This window comes from Physeter macrocephalus, chromosome 2 (genome assembly GCF_002837175.3).
Source record: "Physeter macrocephalus isolate SW-GA chromosome 2, ASM283717v5, whole genome shotgun sequence".
Taxonomy (NCBI): domain Eukaryota; kingdom Metazoa; phylum Chordata; class Mammalia; order Artiodactyla; family Physeteridae; genus Physeter; species Physeter macrocephalus.
The window spans coordinates 58,406,239-58,430,057 of NC_041215.1; the positions used below are offsets into that span (position 1 = coordinate 58,406,239).

A 23,819-nucleotide genomic window follows, 5' to 3' on the forward strand; every position below is an offset into this window, starting at 1 on the left:
CCACATCTTCTTTATCCATTCATCTGTTGATGGACACTTAGGTTGCTTCCATGTCCTGGCTATTGTAAATAGAGCTGCAATGAACATTTTGGTACATGACTCTTTTTGAATTATGGTTTTCTCAGGGTATATGCCCAGTAGTGGGATTGCGGGGTCGTATGGTAGTTCTATTTGTAGTTTTTTAAGGAACCTCCATACTGTTCTCCATTTCACTAGACATTTTTAAACCTCTGTTTTGTAGTGCTATTTTATTTTTAAAAAGTAAATTTCTAGAAGTGAAATTTTGGTGTCATAGGTGATGTGCACTTAGATGTGGATAGATGTCACCAAATTAGCACTAGCCCTACACTGCCAATTTGTATTTTAACCAGTTGAGTAATCTGAAAAAAAAAATTTTTTTTTTTTTTAAATTTAAACAACTCTTTCAAGTTTGAGAAAAGTACAGTGGACCACAGCATGAACTCTGAACTCAAACCTGGTTCTGCCACTTATAAGCCTGTGGCCTTGGGCAAGCTACTCAGGTTTTCTGTGCCTCAATTTCATCTATAAAAAATGACTATTTTAATAGTATCCACCTCATAGTGTTGCTTTGGAAAATAAGATGAAAGGCACTTAAAGCTGTGCCTTTCATCGTATATATATGGGGTTTTTGTAATGAATTCTGGATTTGTGATCTGGATTAAGAAGGTCTTTCCCTCCTGAAAAAGAAAAATACTCCTATATTTATTTTATACAATAACATTTTTCCTTTTTGTTTTTGGTACATTTTGGTCTTTAATGCAGGTAAAATGTAGTTAGGTGCTTTGTGTAAAGGGATCTAGCTTTGTGGGCTTTTTTTTTTTTAACAAATGCAAGGCTTGTTGCCATCATTTAGTAAATAATCCATCCATATTTTAATGGTTTGAACTGCCTGCCATTCTCCTGTAATTCTATGGATGTACCTTCTACAAAGAATACCTTTGAAAACAGAATAGACAAAATTTCCTGTAGGACAGATTGGAGAGCCACAGGAAAAAATATGACAGTCCTGGTCCCAGTTGGCAGTGAAACTACAGACTCTACAGCTTGAGAATCTAGTTCTGAATTCTGGGAGTCTTGTTCTTGAATTTTTATATTCTCCTATGAGAATGAGTCTTTGAATTGTCAGCCAAATTGAAGGAGAGTAACATCTTGGTTCTTTTGCATCCTCCTCCTCCCCAGGAAATGTCATGACCCTGAAGTTTCTAAGTGATGCTTCAGTGACAGCAGGAGGTTTCCAAATCAAATATGTTGCAGTGGATCCTCTATCCAAATCCAGTCAAGGAAAGAATACAAGTACTACTTCTCCTGGAAATAAAAACTTTTTAGCTGGAAGATTTAGCCATTTATAAAGCAAAGAAAGACATTCCGCATTTATGTTTCTATCTTTTGGAGCCCCTTTGATCTCACTTTTATATTATTATTATTATTAACATTTATTTATTATTTTTCTAAATGTGAAAGCAATACCTGATAATTTGGGGAAAATTGGAAAATACAGAAAACTTTAAATGAGAGAATAAAATCTCCCATAATCCCATTGCATAAAAATAACAAGCATTAACATTCATGTATTTTCTTTTAGTCATTTTTTGATTTGTGGTATATGTATATATGTATCTATATGTATTTGTATTTCAAATTTTGGAATGCTGCTCTATGTACAATTTGATATCTTGGATTTTTTACCGTTGAACTTTACGGTGTACACATTTTCCCCTATCATTGAGTATTCTACAAAAACATAATTTTGAACATGATTTCATTTACAGTATTCTGTAAACTGTCCATGCTATGATTGTTCCATACTTTATGTAAGCCTGTCTCTATTGTGGGAATTATAGGTAGTTTTCATAAATATTGTTTCAATAAACATCCTTGGACATATATGTATTTGTACAGCTCTCTAATTATTTGGGATAGGGTCCTAGAGGTAGAATTACTGAGTCAGAGATTAATTAAAATAAAAAAATGTTTTTGAGGGAGATAAGCTGGACTTTATGACACTAATGGGGGGTGGTGGGCTGGTTGGCTGGTGGGCTGCACTACTCACTCAGCCGACAAAGGCATCCTCTAGGGAAGCGAGAAAGTGAATGGACTAGAAAAATAGCAGGTCATTAACCAGCAGCATTAAGGGTCCACTTGACCTTTGTGGTATGGACTTTAACAGGAGATTGGTCAGCGAGTCTCTTTTCCTCTGGCCATGTTCAGCTACACGGGACAAAGACAGATTAGTGAGAAAGCAGGAGTCAGCAGGGTCAGTTTTGCCAAGTGAGTATAATAAGACAGGGGCAAGGGAGTAGAGGATATGGGTAAGAAGGGATTGCAATGATAACCCAAGGAATTTAGTTTGATAAGGGGTGAAGAGAGGACAGTAAGGAAATGAGGGACAGTAAAAAAGTGGTGGGCTCAAAGAATTGTCAAATCATAGTATGAAAGAAGATGTGACAAGAGAAGCAAAGTCAGAAAGATGCAACACTGATGGCTTTGAAGATGGAGGAAAGGTGCCATGAGCCAAGGATTGTGGGTGGCTTTTGGAAGCTGGAAAAGGCAAAGAGATTCTCCCTTAGAACTTCCAGACAGAATGCATCCCTGCTGACTCATTGATTTTAGCTCAAAGAGTCCCATTGGACTTCTGAACTACAGAACTGTAAGATAATAAATTCATGTTGTTTTAAGCTACTATGTATGTCACAATTTGGGGGGAGCAGTGATATAAAGGTAATACACCTTTTAATCAGTTTCACGCAGGGTTAGACTTAGGAATAAAAGTCTAATTCTAGATGATAAAGCATAAACAAGAAGAAGCTGTAAACAGAAGATAGCTATTTTCTAAACTCAGAGAAATTAATTTAGGTGAATATTATTTAAGGCTAGTATAACATTTCTCTGTTCATATGTTTTCCTGCCTACATGTAAACTTTTTTTACTTCCTTGATCATGAATTTTTTTTTCCACTTTTTTTTTTTACTCTTTTCCTCCCACCCATAGTCTTTTTGGTCTTTTTTCCCCCAGTTTTTAAAAATTGAAGTGTAATTGACTTACAATATTATATTAGTTTCAGGTGTACAATATTGTGATTTGATATTTTTATACATTACAAAATGATCACCATTTTAAGTCTAGTTACCGCCTGTCACCATACAAAGTTATTACAATATTATTGACTATATTCCCTCCACAGGCTTTTTGGTCTTTATCAGAATTAACTTTTTTTTTCCTTTGGAAATTTTGATAATGGAATTTAAATAGTAAATTGAAAAATGTGTGTTAACTTGAAAATTACAATGCACTCTAGGATATAAGGTATTATTATTGATGATAATGAATATAAATCCTCTAAGATTTTCCTGAAAATAATATTCAGATGTATGAAATATTTAGAATGATGTTAAATGTTATCTATTACCACTGACCCAGATTCCCCTATATCTCAATGGTGTAGTGAGAGTATTATATGAGAATATTACACACAGGATCAGAGATGGGTTATAATGACTTCTAGAGATTTGACTGAATTATTTACAAGCCTTCCTACTGAGATTTAGGATACATTATGATCATATTCTAAGATCTATAAAAATACTTGGAAAGGAAGAATTATAATATATATATAATTTTTAATAATAATTTTAGTAAAAAAAGTGACCTTGTAGAACATTTTATAAAACTTGATTTTCTTTATTCAATTTAGCATCTTTTGCATGTCTACTCTAGTATTCTTTATGCTCTAGCAATTCCACTTCATTTGAATGTTTTCAGTTTAATACCTGCTTAGATGTATCTGTAGGTTTTTTTCTCTATTTTTTTTTTTCTATGTCATGTTTATGTGTGGGTTTGGGAGGTTCCTTTTTTTTAAGTTTTACTTACTTTCAATTGAATGTGATCTTGATGTCAATATCATTCTCTGAAAATAAAACAAATTGACTAATGTTTATACATGTACATACGTACATATTCAATATTTTATTTAATATAACATTTGAGTTCAGATTTTTTTGGAAAGGAAGTTTTTTCAGAATATGTTTTACAACTCATTCCCCTCAAAAAAAAATTATTTTGAAGGCAAGTTGTTTTCATGTCTTGTGCTGTTTTTAAATGTCTAAAATATATATCCACAGCTATTTAATTTCCTTCTGAACAAATGCCCAGCAAAGAAAACCACAAGAAGAAATCACATCCCACAAAACCTCAATATATAAAAGTAAACTCCCTAAAAACACAGGCTCTTGGGCCTCCACTGGGAAAGCCACATCCTTAGCAGCATTCATAAAATATAAAACAGTTTTTGAGCACTTATTTGACTGTCAAACAATTATAAATAGGACTATTACTTGCCTAAGCATTAGTACCCTCACAGTAGTTCTCATGATGTCAAAAGAAAAGTTACATGGTATTAGATTTAACTGAATCAAGACATTCATTTAAAATAAAATTACATGTACAATACAGTACGAAAACTAATTTTCTTATTGCTTTTTGAAGTTCTATCCCTGCTACAGTGAATAGGAATCACTTACAGGTATGTTTATATACCTGATAAGTATGCCTCATCAACAGTTTATTCACATATTGTAGGCAGAAGTAGGAAAAATTGCTCCAGTATTTGAGCTGTTTCTTGCATAACCAGAAAGAGCAAGGTTAGAAGGTAAAAATGATTAGAATTGTAACGAGTTGGTTGTTTTTTGTTTTTTCTTTTTCAATTTAAAAGTTACAGGTAATCAAGTTTAAAAGTGCTATAGAGGACAATGCAGTGCTAGATAAACATCAGTGTTCCAGCCAAAGTGTTACTGCTATGGGGAAAAGCAACATGTATGCTCTGCCTAAACAGCAGTATCTTCAGCACAGTTGATCATCTACTTAATACAGCTCTTCATCTAGTCAACTAAGATTTTTCTTTTTCTCTTTTTGCTTTCAATTTAATTTAATTTTGGGCTAGTTTATCTGCTCATATTAACAAAACTTAAGAATTTACAGATGATGTATTATGAATATTCTTTCTCCTATCCTGTTTCTCCATCTACCCATTTCTGGTCCTCAAGAGCTATTTCCAGTGTCTTCAATATCCTTCAAAAGACAGTGTATGGGGCTTCTCTGGTGGCACAGTGGTTGAGAGTCCGCCTGCCGATGCAGGGGACACGGGTTCGTGCCCCGGTCCGGGAAGATCCCACATGCCGCGGAGCAACTAGGCCCGTGAGCCATGGCCGCTGAGCCTGCGCGTCTGGAGCCTGTGCTCCGCAACGGGAGAGGCCACAACAGTGAGAGGCCCACGTACCACAAAACAAAAACAAAAACAAAAACAAAAAACAAAAAACAAACACAAAAAAAAGACAGTGTATGTAAATGCATATTTTTTCCCTTCCCCACTCCACTTTTTTTGTAGCATATTATACACACTCCTCTCTATCTTAATTTTATTTATATTATACATAAAATATAATTCATCAAATTTATGTGTATAATTCAATAATCCTTGATAAATATATACTCATATAACCACCACCATAAACATGATATAGAATATGTCTATCTTTTAAAATTGTGACCTTGTGCCTCTTTGTAGTCAATCCTCTCCTGCCATCCCTTGGCCCCTGACAATAACTGAGTTTTTTTCTTTTTGTCACTACAGTTCTGTCTTTCCTAGAATTTCAATGAAATGGAATCACAGAGTATGTAGTCTTTTGTGCCTGGCTTCTTTCATTTAGCACAATGCTTTTGAGATTATTTCATGTTGTTGTTTGTATCATTCCTTTTTACTGCTGAGTACTGTTCCACTGCATACCACAATTTGTTGGTATTCACCAGTTGATGGACATGTGCTTTTTCCAGTTTTTGGCTACTATGAATGAAGCTGTTATGAACATTCATATACAAGTTTTCATGTTGACAGATATTTTCATTTCTCTTAGGTAAATACTTAGGACTGAAATTCCAGGGTTGTATGGTAAATTTACATTTAACTTTTTAAGAATCTACCTACTGTTTTCTAAAATGTCTACCATTTTGCATTCCCACCAGCAATGAATAAAATTCTAGCTGGTCACATCATCATCAAAACTTGGTGTGGTGGGACTTCCCTGGTGGTCCAGTGGCTAAGACTCCACACTCCCAATGCAGGGGGCCTGGGTTTGATCCCTGGTCAGGGAACTAGATCCCACATGCCACAACTAAGACCTGATGCAGCCAAATAAATAAATATTAAAACAAACAAACAAACAAAGTTGGTGTGGTGGGGTTTTTTTCTTTCTTTCTTTCTTTTTTTAAAATTTTAGCTATTCTAGCAAATATCGAGTGGTATTAATTTGCATTTCCCTAATGGCTAACAATGTTGAGCACCTTTTCATGTGTTTATTTGCCATCCATATACCTTTTTTTGTGAAGTGCCCAATTCTTTTCCCCATTAAAAAATTTTATTTGTTTGTATTTTTTATTATTGAGTTTTAAGAGTTCTTTGTTCTGGATATAAGTCCTTTGGTGTATGTTTTGCAAATATTTCTATCAGTCTGTTCTTTCATTCTCTTAACAGTATTTTTGGAAGAGAAAAGTTTTATATTTTAACGAAGTCTAATGTATCATTTTCCCTTTATAGTTTATGTTTTTTAAGTCCTATTTAGGAAATATTTGCTTACTCCATAGTTACTAATATTTTCTCCTATATTTTCTTCCAGAAATTTCATAGGTTTTATTTTGACCTTTAGGTCAGTTAATATGAGCTAATTTTCTAAATGGTATAAGGTAATGGTCTTTCTTCCTTCCTTCCTTCCTTCCTTTTTTCTTTCTTTCTTTTGCATATGGATATCCAATTGTTCTAGCATCACTCTTTAAAATAGTATCCCTTCTCCCACTGAATTGCATAGGCATCTTTGTGGAAATTCAATTGACTGTACATGGGTAGGTCTATTTTTGGACTCTGTTCCATTGATCTATAGGTCTATCTTTATACCAATACCACATTCACTTGGTTACTGAAGCTTCATTTTTTAAAAAAATATTTATTTATTTATTTGGCTGTCCTGGGTCTTAGTTGTGGCATGCAGGCTCTTTGTTGCGGCATGCGTGATCTTTAGTTGCAGCGTGCGAACTCTTAGTTGTGGCATGTGGGATCTAGTTCCCTGACCAGGGATTGAACTTGGGCCCCCTGCATTGGGAGTGTGGAGTCTTAGCCACTGCACCACCAGGGAAGTCCCATGAAGCTTTATAATAAGTTTTGAAATCAGAAAGTTTTACAAATTTCTGCTTATTTTTCAAAATTGTTTTGGCTATTCTCGTTTTTCCTTTGATTTGGCCATGTTTCCCTGTTTCTTTGTATGCCTTGTGCTCATCTGTTGAGATCTGGGCATCTGAAAAACGAATCAGCTTAGCTAGAGATTTGGGAACCTCTCAAACCTCTTCTGGATATGCATCTTCTCTGGACTTGTGCAAGTGATTTCCCAGTTAAAGAGGTTTGCCTCTGCTGCTTCTCAGAAGCCCATAATCTCCTTCTCTCCCTAGTGTCTGTCTGCAGTACTGCAGTCTCTCTAGTGTAACAAGCTATTGTGCTGGCCATTGTTCTCAGCTGCCCCCAACCTGGTATTCAAAGTACACATCCATTCTTTTCCCATCAGCACACTGAGTCAGGCAAGACAGAAACCAGTCCCTTGGGCAGCCCTCTGAAAAGCCAGAACATTGGATGCACATTCCATTTTTCTGTTTCCCTCCCAAGGGAGAAACTGAGAGTTGGGAGTGCCTCGTGCTTTACTGGGGGTGAGGGGGGTGGGGGGTGGGGAGGAGCTAGGACAGGCAAATAAGAACTTCCCTACCTGCTTCTTTATGTCTCTTCTTGGCTTTGCATTCACTTGGCATGTTGCAACCTTTTACCTGGTTTCTGGAATTCTCATAAAGGCAATTTGGCACCTATATTGTTGTTAAGTCAGTGTCTCCATGGGGAACAAAGGCCTGGAATTTCCTATTCCACCATTTTGCTGATGTCACTGCTCTTGTTTACATTTTTTAATTTTGAAAAATTAAACTTAAATAACAGGGAAGAGCTAAATTGGACTCCATGTTTGGTCTGTTTCTTTTACTTTAACCTTTGCTTTCATTGCTTTTGTTATTATAATCATACATAATGGCCTGCCTCAGGGAACCCTGCCCCTCTGCCTCAATGTTAAACTAAAGTGCCTCTGTTCAGCTCCCAGGGAGAAAATCTGACCCTGCCGACCTGTGAATGGCTGCTAAAAAGAAGAAATTAACACATCCCCTCACCTAGGCTGGTCATTCCAGGAGATGTTTTCTAAGAATGATGACCCTTTTTATTTTACTTTCCCACCACCTCTCCCTCTCTATTCTGCCTTTTTACTTCACTTCCTCACCACCTCTCCCTCTCTGATTCTATAAAAGAAACTGGCATCCAGACCCCGATAGGATGGTTTATAGGAGACACTAGTCTGCCATCTTGTCAGTCTGCCGGCTTTCCGAACAAAGTCGTCTTCCTTGCCTCAACACCTCGTCTCCGACTCATTGGCCTGTTGGGCAGCAGCAGGGCGAGGTTGGACTCGGTAACACTTACAGAAGAGTTACAGGCTACTATAATGAATGCTCACCTAGATGTACTCACAAAATATTGTTAATATTTTCACCACATTTGCTTTACCTCTCTGTCTCTGATATAAACAAATACACTGAACCATCTGAAGTTAAATAGCAGACATCACATGTTTTACTCTAAAATCCTTTAAAACAGCGTGATATTTGTCCAATGATGATACGACCAACACTCGATATAATAGCGTTGAATTTCTTGCTTACTACAGAAAGAGATTTTTTTATAGGATGTTTGGGATTGGCAGGCTTTCAGAAGAGTACGTGGATAAACGTCAGCAATTGAAGTGTGGTGACTTAGCGAGGCTGCTGTTGACTGGCGCTCTAAGTCATGTTTACTGGACTGAGTTCATACCTGGCTGGTTGACTGTCAGAAGTGAGGACCTGACATTGATTAGTTTGGCGCTCACTGAGGTGAGTAGCTGATCAATCGAACAGGTTTAAGACCAGTTCTGATGGTTACTTAGTATCATGGCTTCCGAGTAAGCAGTGTTTTCCTGCATTTGTGGGGACTCCTTTCTTCTGTCTTCTCTTTTCGTTCTCATTCAGCCAAAGCTGAAAGAAGGACCAAAAGTCCAGATTTTCACCATTGTTGTTCATGGTGCTTGAATATCGAGGTTCCCTTTACGGAGATATGATTTTCAATTTGCACATTCATCATTGTGATTTTATCTTGTTTTTGTCTTTGAATCATTTGTTGAATCACTGTTAGCCCAGTGGCTGTGTGGAATCATTTTAAAGTTTGGACAACAGACGCTGAACAACAGTGAGACAACCAAGTAAAACTATAAGTACCTGTAATATTGGTAATAAAAGGGAAAGGAAGATACTCCATAACCGTGAACCAAGATTTTACAAGCCTGAGGAATAAAACAAGGCCTAACAACTCCCTGAGTCTACCTTAGTCAGTTTGTTTTTTCTTTTAACTTGGCTATAGATTGTTTTATCTCACCCAAAGTGTTATTCCCTGTATGAGAAGTCTTAGTAATGGCACAGACTCCCTCCTTGGCTGACCAAAAAAAATTAAGGCTATGCTATTCTATTGCCTGTAGGGCTCAGCCAGTGTGAAGGGACAAATTTTTAATCACCATCTCAAGTTGTGCTTGTGGGTGGGGGGAAAATATTTGGGGGAATCTTTTGCTACAAATGGTTTTATCTTTCAGACTCTTTTTTAAGAAATGTAGTTCATTGAGAGTGTTGGGGAGTTAAACTCATGGAATGATCTCACAAAAAGCCCTACAGAACACTTGTACAGACTTGGTTCTGGGTCACACTAAAGAGACTGATTTTCACATAGGAAAACGAATCCAGGAGGTGCCCAAAAGGTACAATCAATCTTGAAGTTATATACTGTCTTTGGGTGTAGTGATGAGAAACAGTTACTGCTACAGCCCAAGAATAGTTATATCCCTCTCTTGCAGCAAAAGAATATTTTTCTTCATTTATATATTATAGATAATACAGTAATATAATTTTATATAATATACTATCTTAAATATTGTTAACTGATATATAGTTATTACTTTAATATAATTATTGATATATAAAATATATTTTATAATCTATAATATAAATTATTATAGTTTTATTATGTAACATACCTTCAATTATTTTTCAAACTGGCTGTATTAGCCAAGCTTAGGAGAGCTCAGTTACAGAATTAGAAAAGTGATAGTTTTAATTTTTAATTTTTTTCTTTTCCAGCATTAAAAAAAATATTTATTTATTCATTTAATTTTATTCTTTTCCAGCTTTATTGAGGAGAGGTGGTGACTGTTTTTGGTAAAGCTCACATATAAGCACATCATTATTATTGGTTAGGGTAACATAATAGACTGAGTCAAAAGTACACAACTTTAAATCACTAAAGAATAAAAAACATAATTATATAAAAGTACTTAAGAAAGAGTGTGTTCTGTAGAAGAATATTGTCCCAGCGGTTTGGGGAATTATTATTATTATTATTTTTTAGCCATGTGGCTCACAGGATCTCAGTTCCCCAACCAGGGACTGAACCTGGGCCACAGCAGTGAAAGCCCGAAATCCTAACTGCTAGGCCACCAGGGAACTCCCCCAATGGTCTTGTGAAAACACATTTCAGTGTGTAGTTACCAGCTTATTCTTAATATCTTGAATCAGCAGTCCACTTTCAGGAACCATCAATTTCTGGAGGGTCTCTGGAGAATGTCAGTTTAGGATCTCCAATACACGTAACTTTTCAGTTGTGTCAAGGTCCTTTATATTTTTCCAGAGGATTGTCAGTGATACAGACAATAAGGTTTTGGAGTAAGCAGAATCCTGTGTTACTAAAAATCATGAATAACTTCTAATTAAATGTATCCCCGTACTGCTGGATAAACAAGATGAAATGTTCTACACAGGAAATACAAGATCTAATGGTAAATATTTTAACCATGGTGAATGCTGTGGCTTTTCAACAAGCAAATGTTTTAACCTACCCAGGAAACAAATGTCCTATTAATAGTATACATTCATAAATGATAGAGGGAAGCAATTGCTACAATTCATTCAGTGATCTCAAAGGATCTTTTAGGGCATGATCTTAGTCTTTGCCTTATCTTTACAATTTTTCCAGGTTAATTGGTTTTCAGATAGGGCATGAACTGGTTAAATCCTCTGTTCCTGGAAGTGTTCTCATAATGGTTTGATTCTGTGGCCAATTTATCCCGACTGTGGATGGGTTGTTTGATGGAAGATTTCCACAAGTGTTCATTTGGGGCGTTACTGGGTGCTTATCAGGTGGCCATTGTGGATTTGCCAGATTTTATCCTCATAGATCTTATAACTTAATCATTCCCAGTGTTTATCTTCAGAATTTGGGTATCCAGATTTTACCCATCTATGGTGAAATCTTTGAACTTCTACATCAATTTATTGTTACTATTTTTGTTTTTGATGTTTTAATGATGTCCCTGTATAATGATTTTAATCAGAGAAATCTGTTTAGCATGACAATCTGTTACTGTATTTCTGTATATGCAAAATATTTCCATAATGTTTATAGTATAGTATACTAACTTCTGTAATATCTCTTCTACTATGTGTCTGGCTTTATGACAACAATTGTTTTAACATGAAGACATCAGGTAATTGATGTGTTTGTTATTCAATTTTACAGGATGCCTTAGAAATCTTTGCATTTGTATATCCTTTTAAGGAAGTGAATTATTCTAAAAGCTACTAATCTTAGTGTAATATATATATATATATACACGTATATATATATATATATATATATATATATATATATACGTGTATATATATACACATTTATACTAACAATTTAATACACCCTGGAAAGAACCATGGTTCAGATATGTGAACAATTTGGCTTTTGGTAAGAAATTTTATAAGAGAAACAGGCCTGTTTTTTGTATATTAGCCTGATATTTTTTCATATTTTTAACATAAAACCCTTCAACAAACAATACTGAGTAAGGATTTGATACTATAGTGTCAAAAATTCTGTTCTGATCATGATTGTCTTCTTGAATTACAGGAACACAAGTACGGGATTCTCCTTCACAGGGTTATGGAGTTGCTGGCTTAAGAGTGCTACACCAGTGTTTGGTTACATGAGAAGGAGAAAATGATGATAATTCATAATTAGTTAATCAATAAGTTAAATTCGAGTGGTTTCTGCTAGCAACAGTGATTGAGTATGTGTGCCACCATTAGACCGAAAGGCCTAGTAGAAGATCTGAGGCTATTTTGACTTATCAGTTGAGGCCTGTAATTACTCAGTGGCACAGAGGTTTATTTATTTTGCTTCTTTAAGACATAGGTTTTATAGGCAATGGTGTTTTAGTGAGTTAAAATCCATAGAGCATGGCCTAACATTTTCATGTTTGTACAGAATAAATAAAGAAATAATGCAATTAAGCAAAAAAAAAAATCAATCTGTAATCTTATGGTCTCTGCTCCAAGTTAATCTGCCTATATTGGTGGAATCTTTCATCCATAAGAATTCTGGTACCATAGCTATCTTTTTGGTACTTTCTAGAACCACATACAGTATACATTCCCATATCTAGATGAACTATAATCCAATCAAGTATAAGAGCTGCAGTATATTTTTGTCTAAAAGTAGATCTTACTTACTACATTTATAGATGTTTGGGTTAGAGATACCCAAGACCACCCCTGGTAAAATGACTCACTAGGACTGAGAGGACTCAGCACATAGTTGTATTCATGGCTAAGGGATATAGACAATCTAGAACAAAATCAGCAAAGGGAAAAGGCACTTAGACATAGTCTGTGGGAAACCAGATGTAAGCTTTCAAGGGTCCTCTCTCAATGGAGCCATACAGGACATGCTTAATTTCCCTAGTGATGAGCTGTGACAACACCTATGAAATGTTGTGTGAAATGCTGCTAACCACAGAAGCTTGAGACACAGTACCCTGGATTTCTATTGGGGGCTAATCACGTAGGCCTCACTGTCTGGCATGTACCCAAATTCCAGACACCCAGAAGGAAAAGCAAGGTTCAGCAGAAACCATATTGTTTGTACAAACAGTTTAGTGAGTCACTCTCATCAGTTGATGTTGGGAACCCTCCTGAAATTTAAGTTCCTGGATGCCAGTCAAGGCTCAACCTTGCAAACAGGCTTTTCCAAGGATAGCAGTTCAGGCTTGCTCTGTTGATTATTTTCTTCACAATGTTGTATCACAGAGAATAAAGAATATCCCTCTGATAATGATCTCAAAATATCAGTTATAGTTGAGACATGAATTGTTAGAAATTTTGACTACCTGAGTGGTTCTATTAAACCAAGGTAAATACAGTTTATTTCTTCTCAAGTCCTCCACAATTTACTATATACATTCAAATTTTTCTTGTCTTCTTTTAAAAAGACCAACATGGCACTATCATTTTTACTTTAATACAAAATTTTTTGCTTTCTTTTTTCATGAGAAGTCAATTTGCCTTTCTTCTTGCTTTTTAGACAATCTTTTACTCTGATATAGCGGTGGAATTAATGACAAAGCGATAACTATATAAAATATAGGGAAATAGAAAAAGGATTGGTAATTGTTGGGTGCTCTTGTTTACGTTGGAGCCATATCGCTGGATAGATTTTTGAATAGCTGTCCTGTTTCTTAGCTGGCGTGGTACATAGTTTCTTTAATGGTCCTTCTATTCACTATATATACACGTATCCTTATCTGTAGGCTCTGACATCTTAGAGAACAGAGACACTCTGGGGTATTTCATCTACAGAGCCATACAATATATTGATTTCTAGCCTATTTGCTTTTTAAAGCTATCTGGAAACGTTGAGCCACATATTAGATATTTTATAAACTAGCAATTTTACATGTTAATTAATTTATTTTTAATTAAATCTACAAAAAAGAGAAGACAAGGCTTCTTTAATTCCAGATACTGAATGTAACCCAGAATACTTTTTGAAAGTTTCCTGAAGTCTGTTTAAGTTACAACATTGAATCTTTGTCTAGTCTACCCTCAAAATAGAGGCTTCTATTAATCGCTTTATATTTTTTCTTTTTATATTTAAAAAATTTTCACAGCTGAGTTTTTAAAAATCTCCTCTTTCATGCCTTGATGATTTTAGACATTTTTCTCTTCGGAAGGGCTTATAAGTAACTAAATTAGTTGGTACAGATCTGTAGCCCATGATAATAAGTATCTTTAAGAGTTTCAGATTCTACAGCAAAAATTTGCCTGTATTGCTGGAGATTAGGAAATTCTTTAATTACAGGCATACCTCATTTTATTGCACTTCACTTTATTGAGCTTTGCAGATACTGCATTTTTTACAAATTGAACGTTTGTGGCAATCCTGCAGTGAGCAAGGCTATTGGCACCATTCTTTCAACAGCATTGATTTTTAATTAAGGATGTGCATTTTTAAAAGATATAATGCTATTGCACACTTAATAGACTGCAGTATAGTGTAATTATAACCTTAAATGGACTGGGAAACCAAAAAATTCATGTGACTTGCTTTATTGCAATATTCACTCTACTGTGGTGTCTGGAACCAAACCTGCGATATCTCCAAGGCATGCCTGTATGGCCCTTAATTTAGCTCTACACCAGGATTTTTTTTATTGAGATGTAACTGATACACTAGGATTTTAACTTAACTTCAAATATGTATCAACTGATAAGTGCATAAGCAAAATGTGGTATATCCATCCAATGGAATATTATTTGGCCATGAAAGGGAATGAAGTACTAACACATGCTATATAATATGGATGAACCTAGAAAACAAAATGCTAAGTGCCAGAAGCCAGTCACAAAAGGTTATGTATTATGTGATTCCATTTAAATAAAATGTCCAGAATAGACAAATCTATGGAGACAGAAATTAGTGGTTGTCTGGGAGTGAAAGGGGAATGTTTGGGGGAGAGTGGGGTGATAGTTAAAAAGTATAGAGTTTTTTGGGGGGTGATGAAATGTTCTAAAATGGATTTTGGTGATGGTTGCACAAATTTGTGAATATACTAAAACCACTGAATTGTACCTTTCAAATGAGTAAATTGTAAGGAATGTAAATTATCTCAATAAAGCTGTTAGAAAAAAATGACTTCTATTTCACAAAATAGAATAAATATGAAAAGTTGCTCAAATTCATTTTCAGAAAAATGCAGGGGCTTCCCTGGTGGTGCAGTGGTTAAGAATCCGCCTGCCAATGCAGGGGATATGGGTTTGACCCCTGGTCTAGGAAGGTCCCACATGCCATGGAGCAACTAAGCCTGTGCACACAACTACTGAGCCTGCACTCTAGAGCCTGTGAGCCACAACTACTGAGCCCGTGTGCCACAACTACTGAGCCCGTGTGCCACAGCTACTGAGCCCGTGTGCCACAACTACTGAAGTCTGCACGCCTAGAGCCCATGCTCCACAACAAGAGAAGCCACCACAACGAGAAGCCCGCGCACTGCAAAGAATAGTAGCCCCCGCTCACCACAACTAGAGAAAGCCTGTGCGCAGCAACGAAGACCCAACGCAGCCAAAAATAAATAAATAAATTTATTTTTTTAAAAAAGAAAGAAAAATGCATATCAAGACTACCACAAGTTACTCTTTTATGCCAATGTTCAAAACTATCCAATGCTGGAAAAAATGTTGAGCTCTCCTATAAGATTGCTTGTAGGATTGTAAATTAGGAATAGTACTTTGGAAAACAAGTTGTCATAGCCTTATAAAGTGAAATGTTCTCATTTCCTGTGACCCAGGAATTCCACCAAGTATATAACAATAGAAAGAACTTTCTGATGAGATTAGTAGTGATATTAACAAAGGTGATATTTGGTAACGTATAACGAAATGTGTCAACATTTGGAAGATGCACATTATTCAATGACAATATTTTTCAAATGACCAATGCATACTAATACAAAATCATGCATGGGTAAAAGATCCATTCAAAATTCAAGATACACCAAAGTATTTTAATGTAACAGAGTATAAAAAGTTCACTGGTATGATTTCAGATTCCGCATTGCAATTAATCTTTGAGAAACTACTGCTTGTCAAGTTTTGGTGTTACATAAAAGGAGAATATCCAGAATTATCTGAAAAGGCTATTAAAATACTGCTCTTTCTTCCAACTACATACCTATGCCAGGCTGGATTTTCTTCCTACTCTTCAACAAAACAACACAGCACAATAAATTAAAGGTAGAAGCCTTTCAGAGAACTTAGCAGTCTTCTATCAAACCAGATAAAAAAGTAAAACATAATGCCATGCTTCTAATTTTTTTCATAAAATCTTGTTGTAATTAAAATATAATATTTATGTTAACATATAGTGGGCTCATTATTGTTTTTAAATGAATTCTAAAAGTAAATATTTAAAAATTTCTGAAAAACAAAACAAAACCAAAGTAAGCAGCAGGAGAATATGCAGGTTAATGGCAAACATTTTCAAATGGTAGACCTCCAAAGCAAAAGGTCTATTAACCTTATTAAACTTCTCAGTGTAACTACCAAATGGCTCTATTCCAAACCAAAAGGTCTAATTACTTAGAACAAAGACCTAAGCATAATGATCTTATGCAAAAAAACTACTTGGTTATACATCCCAGGCTAAAAGAATACACACAGTAATGAGAATTCAATTAAAGTAGAGCTCAGGTGGTTGAGACTGACTCATCTGGCAGCTGACCTAATGGCAAAGTTTGGACCAGTAAGTGTACCTGTTGGCCCAGAGCTTACCTGGAATACTGCCAAATGAGTTTTTAAAACAATCTTGGTGGAAATTCCAGAATTACCAAAGGATAATGAGACTGCCATTGATATCTGAAATAAAAAGACAAAGCTGAAATTTACTGCTTACTATAGTAATCTAGAGCTATGCTGGTCAGGCAGAGCCTGAGCAAAGCCAACTACTGGACTCATAGGGTTTTGGGGAGGCGTGGAGTTCAGGATGGGTGGGCTTTGAGAGGCATAAAAGGGTTGGTTCCTTGAGTGACTATTGTTGACTGGTTGGTACTCAAAGGCATCTTTTCTGGAGTGAATTCATGCCTGATCAGCTGACTGTAATACGCAAGAGGCTAATGATGATCAGTTGGCTTACAAAAGCAGGTTCATGGAGATGAGTTGTGCTTATCAACTGAATGTGTTCTGATTGTGACTTTGTTCTATGGCTACAGAAAAATAGATCTTTCCCTAAATTTGTGAGAATTTCTCATTCTGATTTTCTTACAAAACTACAATACAGTTATCAAACGTATTTGTTGTAACATATCTTTGTTCAAATTTCACTACTCCTTTAAAGCAAAAAAAATTTTTTTAATTGAAGTATAGTTGATTTACGATATAATATTAGTTTCAGGTGTACAGCATAGTGATTCAATATTTTTATAGATTATACTCTATTTAAAGTTATTACAAAATAATGGTTATATTATGCTGTGCTGTACATCTTTGCTGCTTATTTATTTTATACATAGTAGTTTGTATCTCTTAATCCCATACCCCTATTTGCCCCTACCCTTTTCCCTCTCCCCACTAGTAACCACTTTAAGCACTTTGTTCTCTATATCTGTGGGTCTATTTTGTTATATATATTTGTGTTATTTTTTAGATTCCTCATATAAGTGATAACATAGAGTATTGTCTTTCTGTCTGACATTTCACTAAGCATAATACCCTCTAGGTCCATCCATGTTATTGCAATTGGCACAATTTCATTCTTTTTAATGACTTAAGTAATATTGCATTGTGTATATATATATATATGTATATATATATTACATCTTATATACTACATCTTCTTTATCCATTCATCTGTTGATGGACACTTGGGTTACTTCCATATCCTGGCTATTGTAAATAATACTGCTATGAATGTTGGAGTGCATGTATCTTTTTGAGTTAGTATTTTTGGGTTTTTTTGGATACGCACCCAGAAGTGGAATTACTGGATCACGTGGTAGTTCTATTTTTAGTTTTCTGAGAAACCTCCATACTGTTTTCCATAGTATCTACACCAAATTACATTTCCACCAACAGTATACAAGGGTACCCTTTTCCCCACTTCCTCGCTAACCTCTGTAGACTTTTTGATGGTAGCCATTCTGATGAGTGTGAAGTCATATCTCATTGTTGCTTTGATTTGCATTTCACTAATAATTATTCAATGCTGAAAATGTTTTCACGTGCCTGTTAGCCATCTGTATGTCTTCTTTAGAAAAATGTATTCTCAAGTCTTCTGCCCATTTTTTAATCAAGTTGTTTGTGTTTTTGATATTGAGTTGTATGAGTTAAAGCAAAATTTATTGTTTCCAAATTGTACTGATCCATGGTCATGCATGCATTTAGTTGTCACGGCTCTTGTATCTTCTTTATCCTGAAACGGTTCCTCTGCTTTCCTTTGTTCCTCATGACCTTGTCATTTGAAGAATATAGACCAGTTTGTTGTTTGACTTTTTTTTTTTAATTAATTAATTTATTTTTGGCTGCATTGGGTCTTCCTTGCTGCACACGGGCTTTCTCTAGTTGCAGCGAGCGGGGGCTACTCTTCGTTGTGGTGCGCAGGCTTCTCATTGCGGTGGCTCCTCTTGTGACAGAGCACGGGCTCTAGGCATGAGGGGCTTCAGTAGTTGTGGCGCACGGGCTTAGTTGCTCCACGGCATATGTGATCTTCCCAGACAAGGGCTCGAACCCGTGTCCCCTGCAATGGCAGGCCGATTCTTAACCACTGCACCACCAGGGAAGTCCCTGACTTTTGTTTTTATTGGACATCCTTCAATATGGATTTTTCTGATTCTTTCCTCATGGAGAGATTCAGATCATGAATTTTTGGTAGGCACACCATAGAAGTGATGTTGCTTCCCCAGTGAATTACCTCAGGGAATCTCAGTGATACTAGTTTGTGCAAGTTTTGGTGATTTTCATAGGTGTCTCCACTGTAAAGCTGCCATTTATCTCTTCTTATTTGCTTATGAGGAGATACTTTGAGACTGTGCTCCCCATGAGACTTTTGCTCAATGGTTTTAACACTTACTGATGATTATTGTCTGAATCAATTATTACTATCATGGTTGCAAAATGGCAATTTCCTAACTCTGTCATTCCTTCTCCTCCCTTTATTTATTTATATTTTAAGTATCAGTATGGGCTCATGGATTCATTTTTTATTCAATGGTTTATAATCCACTGTTCCACAATCAGCCAGTGGGAGCCCTTCAAGCTGGCTCCTGAGTCCTTTAAACATGTTCTCAACATTTTAAAGCACTTGTATACTTTCTGGCACAAAAAAGATATTCCAGGCTCTTCTTATACTTTCTCAACCCCAGCCCTGGTGTTAGTCATTTCTCTAAGGATGTCTGATTCCTTTTAGTGAAACATTTTTTTCCATTAAAATATTTTGGGTTTCACTACATATTAGTAAGTATATAGTTAGCTGACTAGTATTATACAATATAGATGTACCATAATCTATTTAACATGTCCTCATTGGTTGTTTCTAATCTCTCTCTTTTTTTAAATCAAACAATTCTGCAATGAAATGTCTCCAAACTTTATTTTGTTTATGAATGAGCATATTTGTAGGATAATCACTTAGAAGTGGAATTTTTACATCAAAAACTCTGGAAATTTGTAATTTTGATAAATACTGCAAATTGTCCTTCCAAGAGATTGTACCAATTTACATTTCTACCAGTATCATATGAGGGCTGACAATGAAGCTTACAAATTTAGGTCAAAATTCTGTTTTATCCATAGTATACTTCGAGGATTTAAATTTTTCAGGTATATTAGCTTACTAGAATAGGCAGTTTAAGAAAAATTTCCTTAATCCGTGATCAAGAAAAGTAGAGCATTTAATCATGCCCATGAGTAGCCCTGGTGATGAATTTGAACTGGATTAATTTTCTAAATTTGTGATTATGTTCTTTCTCCAAAAAGGCCTAAAGCATAACAATCAGTCACTATCCCTCTTGGCTTCTCAAGGCTGTCAGTGTCAATTATCTTTGTAGCTCTTGAGCTTCTAAAGACTTGTTTTCTCTCCATGAATCTGCTTTGAAATATAGGCAAACAATTTTTGCCATACATGGGTGGGTTTTTTTCAAAAATAGATTTTTGTATTCCAATTACAAATAATAGTTAAGAGCTGTCCTACAAAAGTTAAAGAAAACTTGTGCCTTGAACACAGTAGGGATCTCAGACTTTGGTACTGAAAAGAATCATTCAGGTGCATATTAAAAATGCAGATTATTGGACTTGTCTAAGAACTTCTGATTCAGTAGGTCTGAGAGGTATAGACTAGATATTTGCGTATAGAGAAGATTTCCGGTGATTCTGATGGAATGATCTTGGAACCACACTTTGAAAAATATAACACTAAATTATTGCTGATGGACTGTAGTCTCATACTTTTAATATGGGCTAGGAAACCCATTTCAGTGAAAAAGTGGTGGCTTTTTTTGGAGGGGATGGGAAGTATTCATGGTTTTATAACATGCTGTTTTACTTAAACCTGAGAAACCAATGTTTCTATGGCTAACATTTTCTGAATATTTATAGTATGTACACACTCATTGTTTAAGCAGTTTCCATGAATTGATATTAACTTACATATACCTCACAAGCCCATGAGGCAAGTACAATTACTCTCATTTTGCAGCAAAGGAAAGTGAGGCACAGAGGTTGAGTGACTTGCCAGTCACACAGCTAAGAAGTTGTAGGGTCAGGATTCAAACCTTAGCAATCAGCCTCTGTTATACTATGTTGCCCCTCTCTTTTCATTTTAACTTGAAGGGGTTCAATTTTCTCATCTGAAAAGGAGCTGGCTTGGTCCTAAATGGTAGGAACTCTGCACAGCTCACTGGAAAGCATGTAACTATATGTACAGATAAAGCCTTTGGTCTGTTAAAGGATTAAAAGCACCTCTTAGTTAATACAATTGTATAATTTTGTGGAGTACGTCTGAATGCAAAGGTAGTAGATTTCATGATGGTCATGGGGTATGTTATTAGCTATATATTTTACTGTATCTGAACTAATGATGGGATGAAATAATCTTTAAAAAAATTTTCTATTACCGTCTATTAACTGTTGAAAAGTCCATCATGGGATCTTTTAGCAACACAGGACTAAAAAGCTAAAACAATCTCAAAGACTGCCTTTCTTTAAATGAATCCAGTAAAATAGTTATCATGTTGGGTAATGTTTCAAATGTCTCTCAGAACCCTCATACTCCACAATTTTTAAATGACAAACATTAAACTAGCTCATGTATTTCAGAAAAAAAAAAAACAACATGTGATTTTTCAATTAATGTAATGTATTCATGTATTCATGTAATAAACACCAATTAACTACCTACTATGTGCCAGGATTTGTGCTAGGCACTAGGTAATAATATTTATCATTTACTGGACTTTGAGGTTGGTGTTTTTCTTCTCATTTTACTGATGAAGACACGGCAAAGTTAAGCATTTTGGGGGCAGATCTTAAGTTGCACAGTGGCAAAGCAGTATTTCAATCCTCACCAATTTGACTCCAAAACGGGGTGCACTGCATTAACTTTAGTAATTTGGATTACAGTTGGATACTTTATTTTACTAAATGATTACTATAGTAAATAGTGAGTTTTCATAGGACTCTTTATATTGAATTTTTCTTACAATGTTCAAGAATAAATCTACCAATGAAAACCATACCCCACAGGGCAGAGCTCATTAAATGTTGATGAATGAATGCAGCTTAAATAGATCAGTTTTGGGTTACACATGACTACAGTAAAGTTCCCTAGTTTACTCTTTAAACTTCACATTGCTTATTTGTAAATCCAGGAAAAGTACTTCATCTTAGAACCACTGTGAGGAATAAATGAGATCATCTATTAAAACATCTAGCACTCAGTAAAAATAGTTAAAAAAAGGCAATATTATAATCCTGAAATTATATGTTTAGGCTATAAACTGGGATCCTAGCTGGACAGATCTAAGAATTATGAGGTAAGAAGAATTATTAGGACCACTGGGGCAAGTAGGAGAAAGGAGTCATTGATAGATATGAGATTATAGGCTTGATCTTTGTTGAAAAATGTGTGATTAAAGACAAGAATGGGGAAATTAGGCAGGAATATGGGACTGAGGTTGCAAAAGTTTTCATCCTGAGGGAGATGTTCTGAGGAGAAACAAAGATATAGGATTGGGAAAGGCAAAGCAGATAGATATTAGTTGAGTGAATATATGAAAGGATGGATGAATTAACTCAAAATTAACTCAAATTAACTCAAAATATTCATTGAGTGTCAGGTAGTACAAATTTATTGCTCAGTGGGAGCAGGTCCATGGTGGTGGTTTCAGAATTCCTATGAAAGAGAAGCTTGGGAGTAGCAATCTGGTTGGAAGGGTGTCTGGAGAAGGGTCTAGGTGGTGAATGAGATTTGTCTAGACTTTATAATCTCTTGGTACTTTAGATCAGAAAATACTAAAGAACAGGGAAGGGGCCCTGATTGAGATAATGGCTGGAACTAATTTCCCTCAGGCTAACCCTCAACTCTGTCACTGCAGATGCATAAAACCAAATCAATGGGCTACTCATTTTAACAGGTCTATGTACAAAGCGCTATGTCAGCATGGAGGGAGAAACATTTAATTCTCCTTTGGGATAGAGTAGATGAGGGAAGGATTTCATTAAAAGGTGTGATTTTAGTTGACTCATTTATCACACTTGAAAAATCGACTTAATATTCTAAACACAAGGAACAACATAGACCTTCAAAGACATAGAAAAGTTAGAGATCCTGGCAGATTGTTCAGAACCTGGCTGAAGTGGGGGTCAGGCTGGAGGTGAAGCAGTGGCCCAATAATAATAGGCTTGCATGTTATGCCAAGAGTTATGAAATTCATCCTCTGATTGATGGGAACTGCTAAAGAATCTCAGGCATGGGAGTGACAATGATAAAATATTACATAACATTTTAGGAAGATCACTGTTCTACACATTTGAAAGAGGAGCAAGATGACCACCCCAACCTCTTATTTATAAATGAGAAATTAGAAAAAAAAAATGAATAGAACAAAGGCCCTATACACAAGGAATTTACATTCCAGTGCGGAGAGGCAGACAATAAAAAATAGATATACAATGTAATATCAGATTGTGATAAGTGCTAGAAAGAAGAGTAAAGCTGGGTAAGGCACACAAGGATTGAATGGAGGTACTTGTCTAAAGGCAAACTCAATGTTCTTTCCACTTATCTCGTAGCCACCATAAAAAATAATAGGGTTTCAAGATCCTCTCTCACTTTCCAACACAACAGCTCCACTATACTGAAATCTCAGTGTTGCAAACCTGTCCATGTATTGCATTCATTGTCTAATAACCTCTTTACCTTCTTAAGTATTGTCTTGCCAAAGTCCAGAAAATGAGGAGCAAATTCCCCTCCAAAGGTTAAAGAACTTGTTATCAGGCTGAACTGAAAAGCTGTGTCTGCCATTACTTCTACAGTGTCTCTACACCTCACCCAGACACAGCTTTTCAACATTTCTTGAGTTTTTAATTCCCAGAGGTAGGCTCTGGAAAAACAAAAACAAAAACTTGCAGGTCTCCTTCCCTCTCTTCCTTCATCTTTTTATTTGATACATGTTCTGTGTTGAGTGCTTGGTTTGGCAGACATTTTGCTAGATGCAGATAACACAGAGGTGGGCAAACCATAGCCCTGAATTCTGGAACTGTGTGGATAAGCAGTTGTACTGTGT

The 23,819-nt window shown here is 35.7% G+C and overlaps 2 protein-coding genes across 5 annotated transcripts in view; one reads left to right on the forward strand and one right to left on the reverse strand.

Annotated features, from left to right (window-relative positions):
• The window catches only part of TNFAIP6 (TNF alpha induced protein 6), a 31,395-nt gene extending 16,411 nt beyond the window's left edge, over positions 1 to 14,984 (forward strand). For 3 of the 4 annotated variants that reach the window (XM_007114288.3, XM_028477791.2, XM_028477797.2), the window contains one exon: positions 1,201 to 1,904. In XM_007114288.3, coding sequence (XP_007114350.1) covers positions 1,201 to 1,370 — 170 coding nt within the window. In that variant the 3' untranslated portion in view covers positions 1,371 to 1,904. Of the gene's footprint in view, positions 1 to 1,200; positions 1,905 to 12,118 lie in introns of those variants that run through there. The other variant, XM_007114289.4, reaches the window with a different exon arrangement.
• Positions 1 to 23,819, reverse strand: part of NMI (N-myc and STAT interactor) — a 112,828-nt gene that overhangs the window by 87,772 nt on the left and 1,237 nt on the right. Inside the window, exon 2 of the mRNA XM_028477780.2 lies at positions 16,816 to 16,899. The gene's annotated coding sequence lies outside the window, so the exon portion shown is untranslated. The remainder of the gene's footprint in view (positions 1 to 16,815; positions 16,900 to 23,819) is intronic.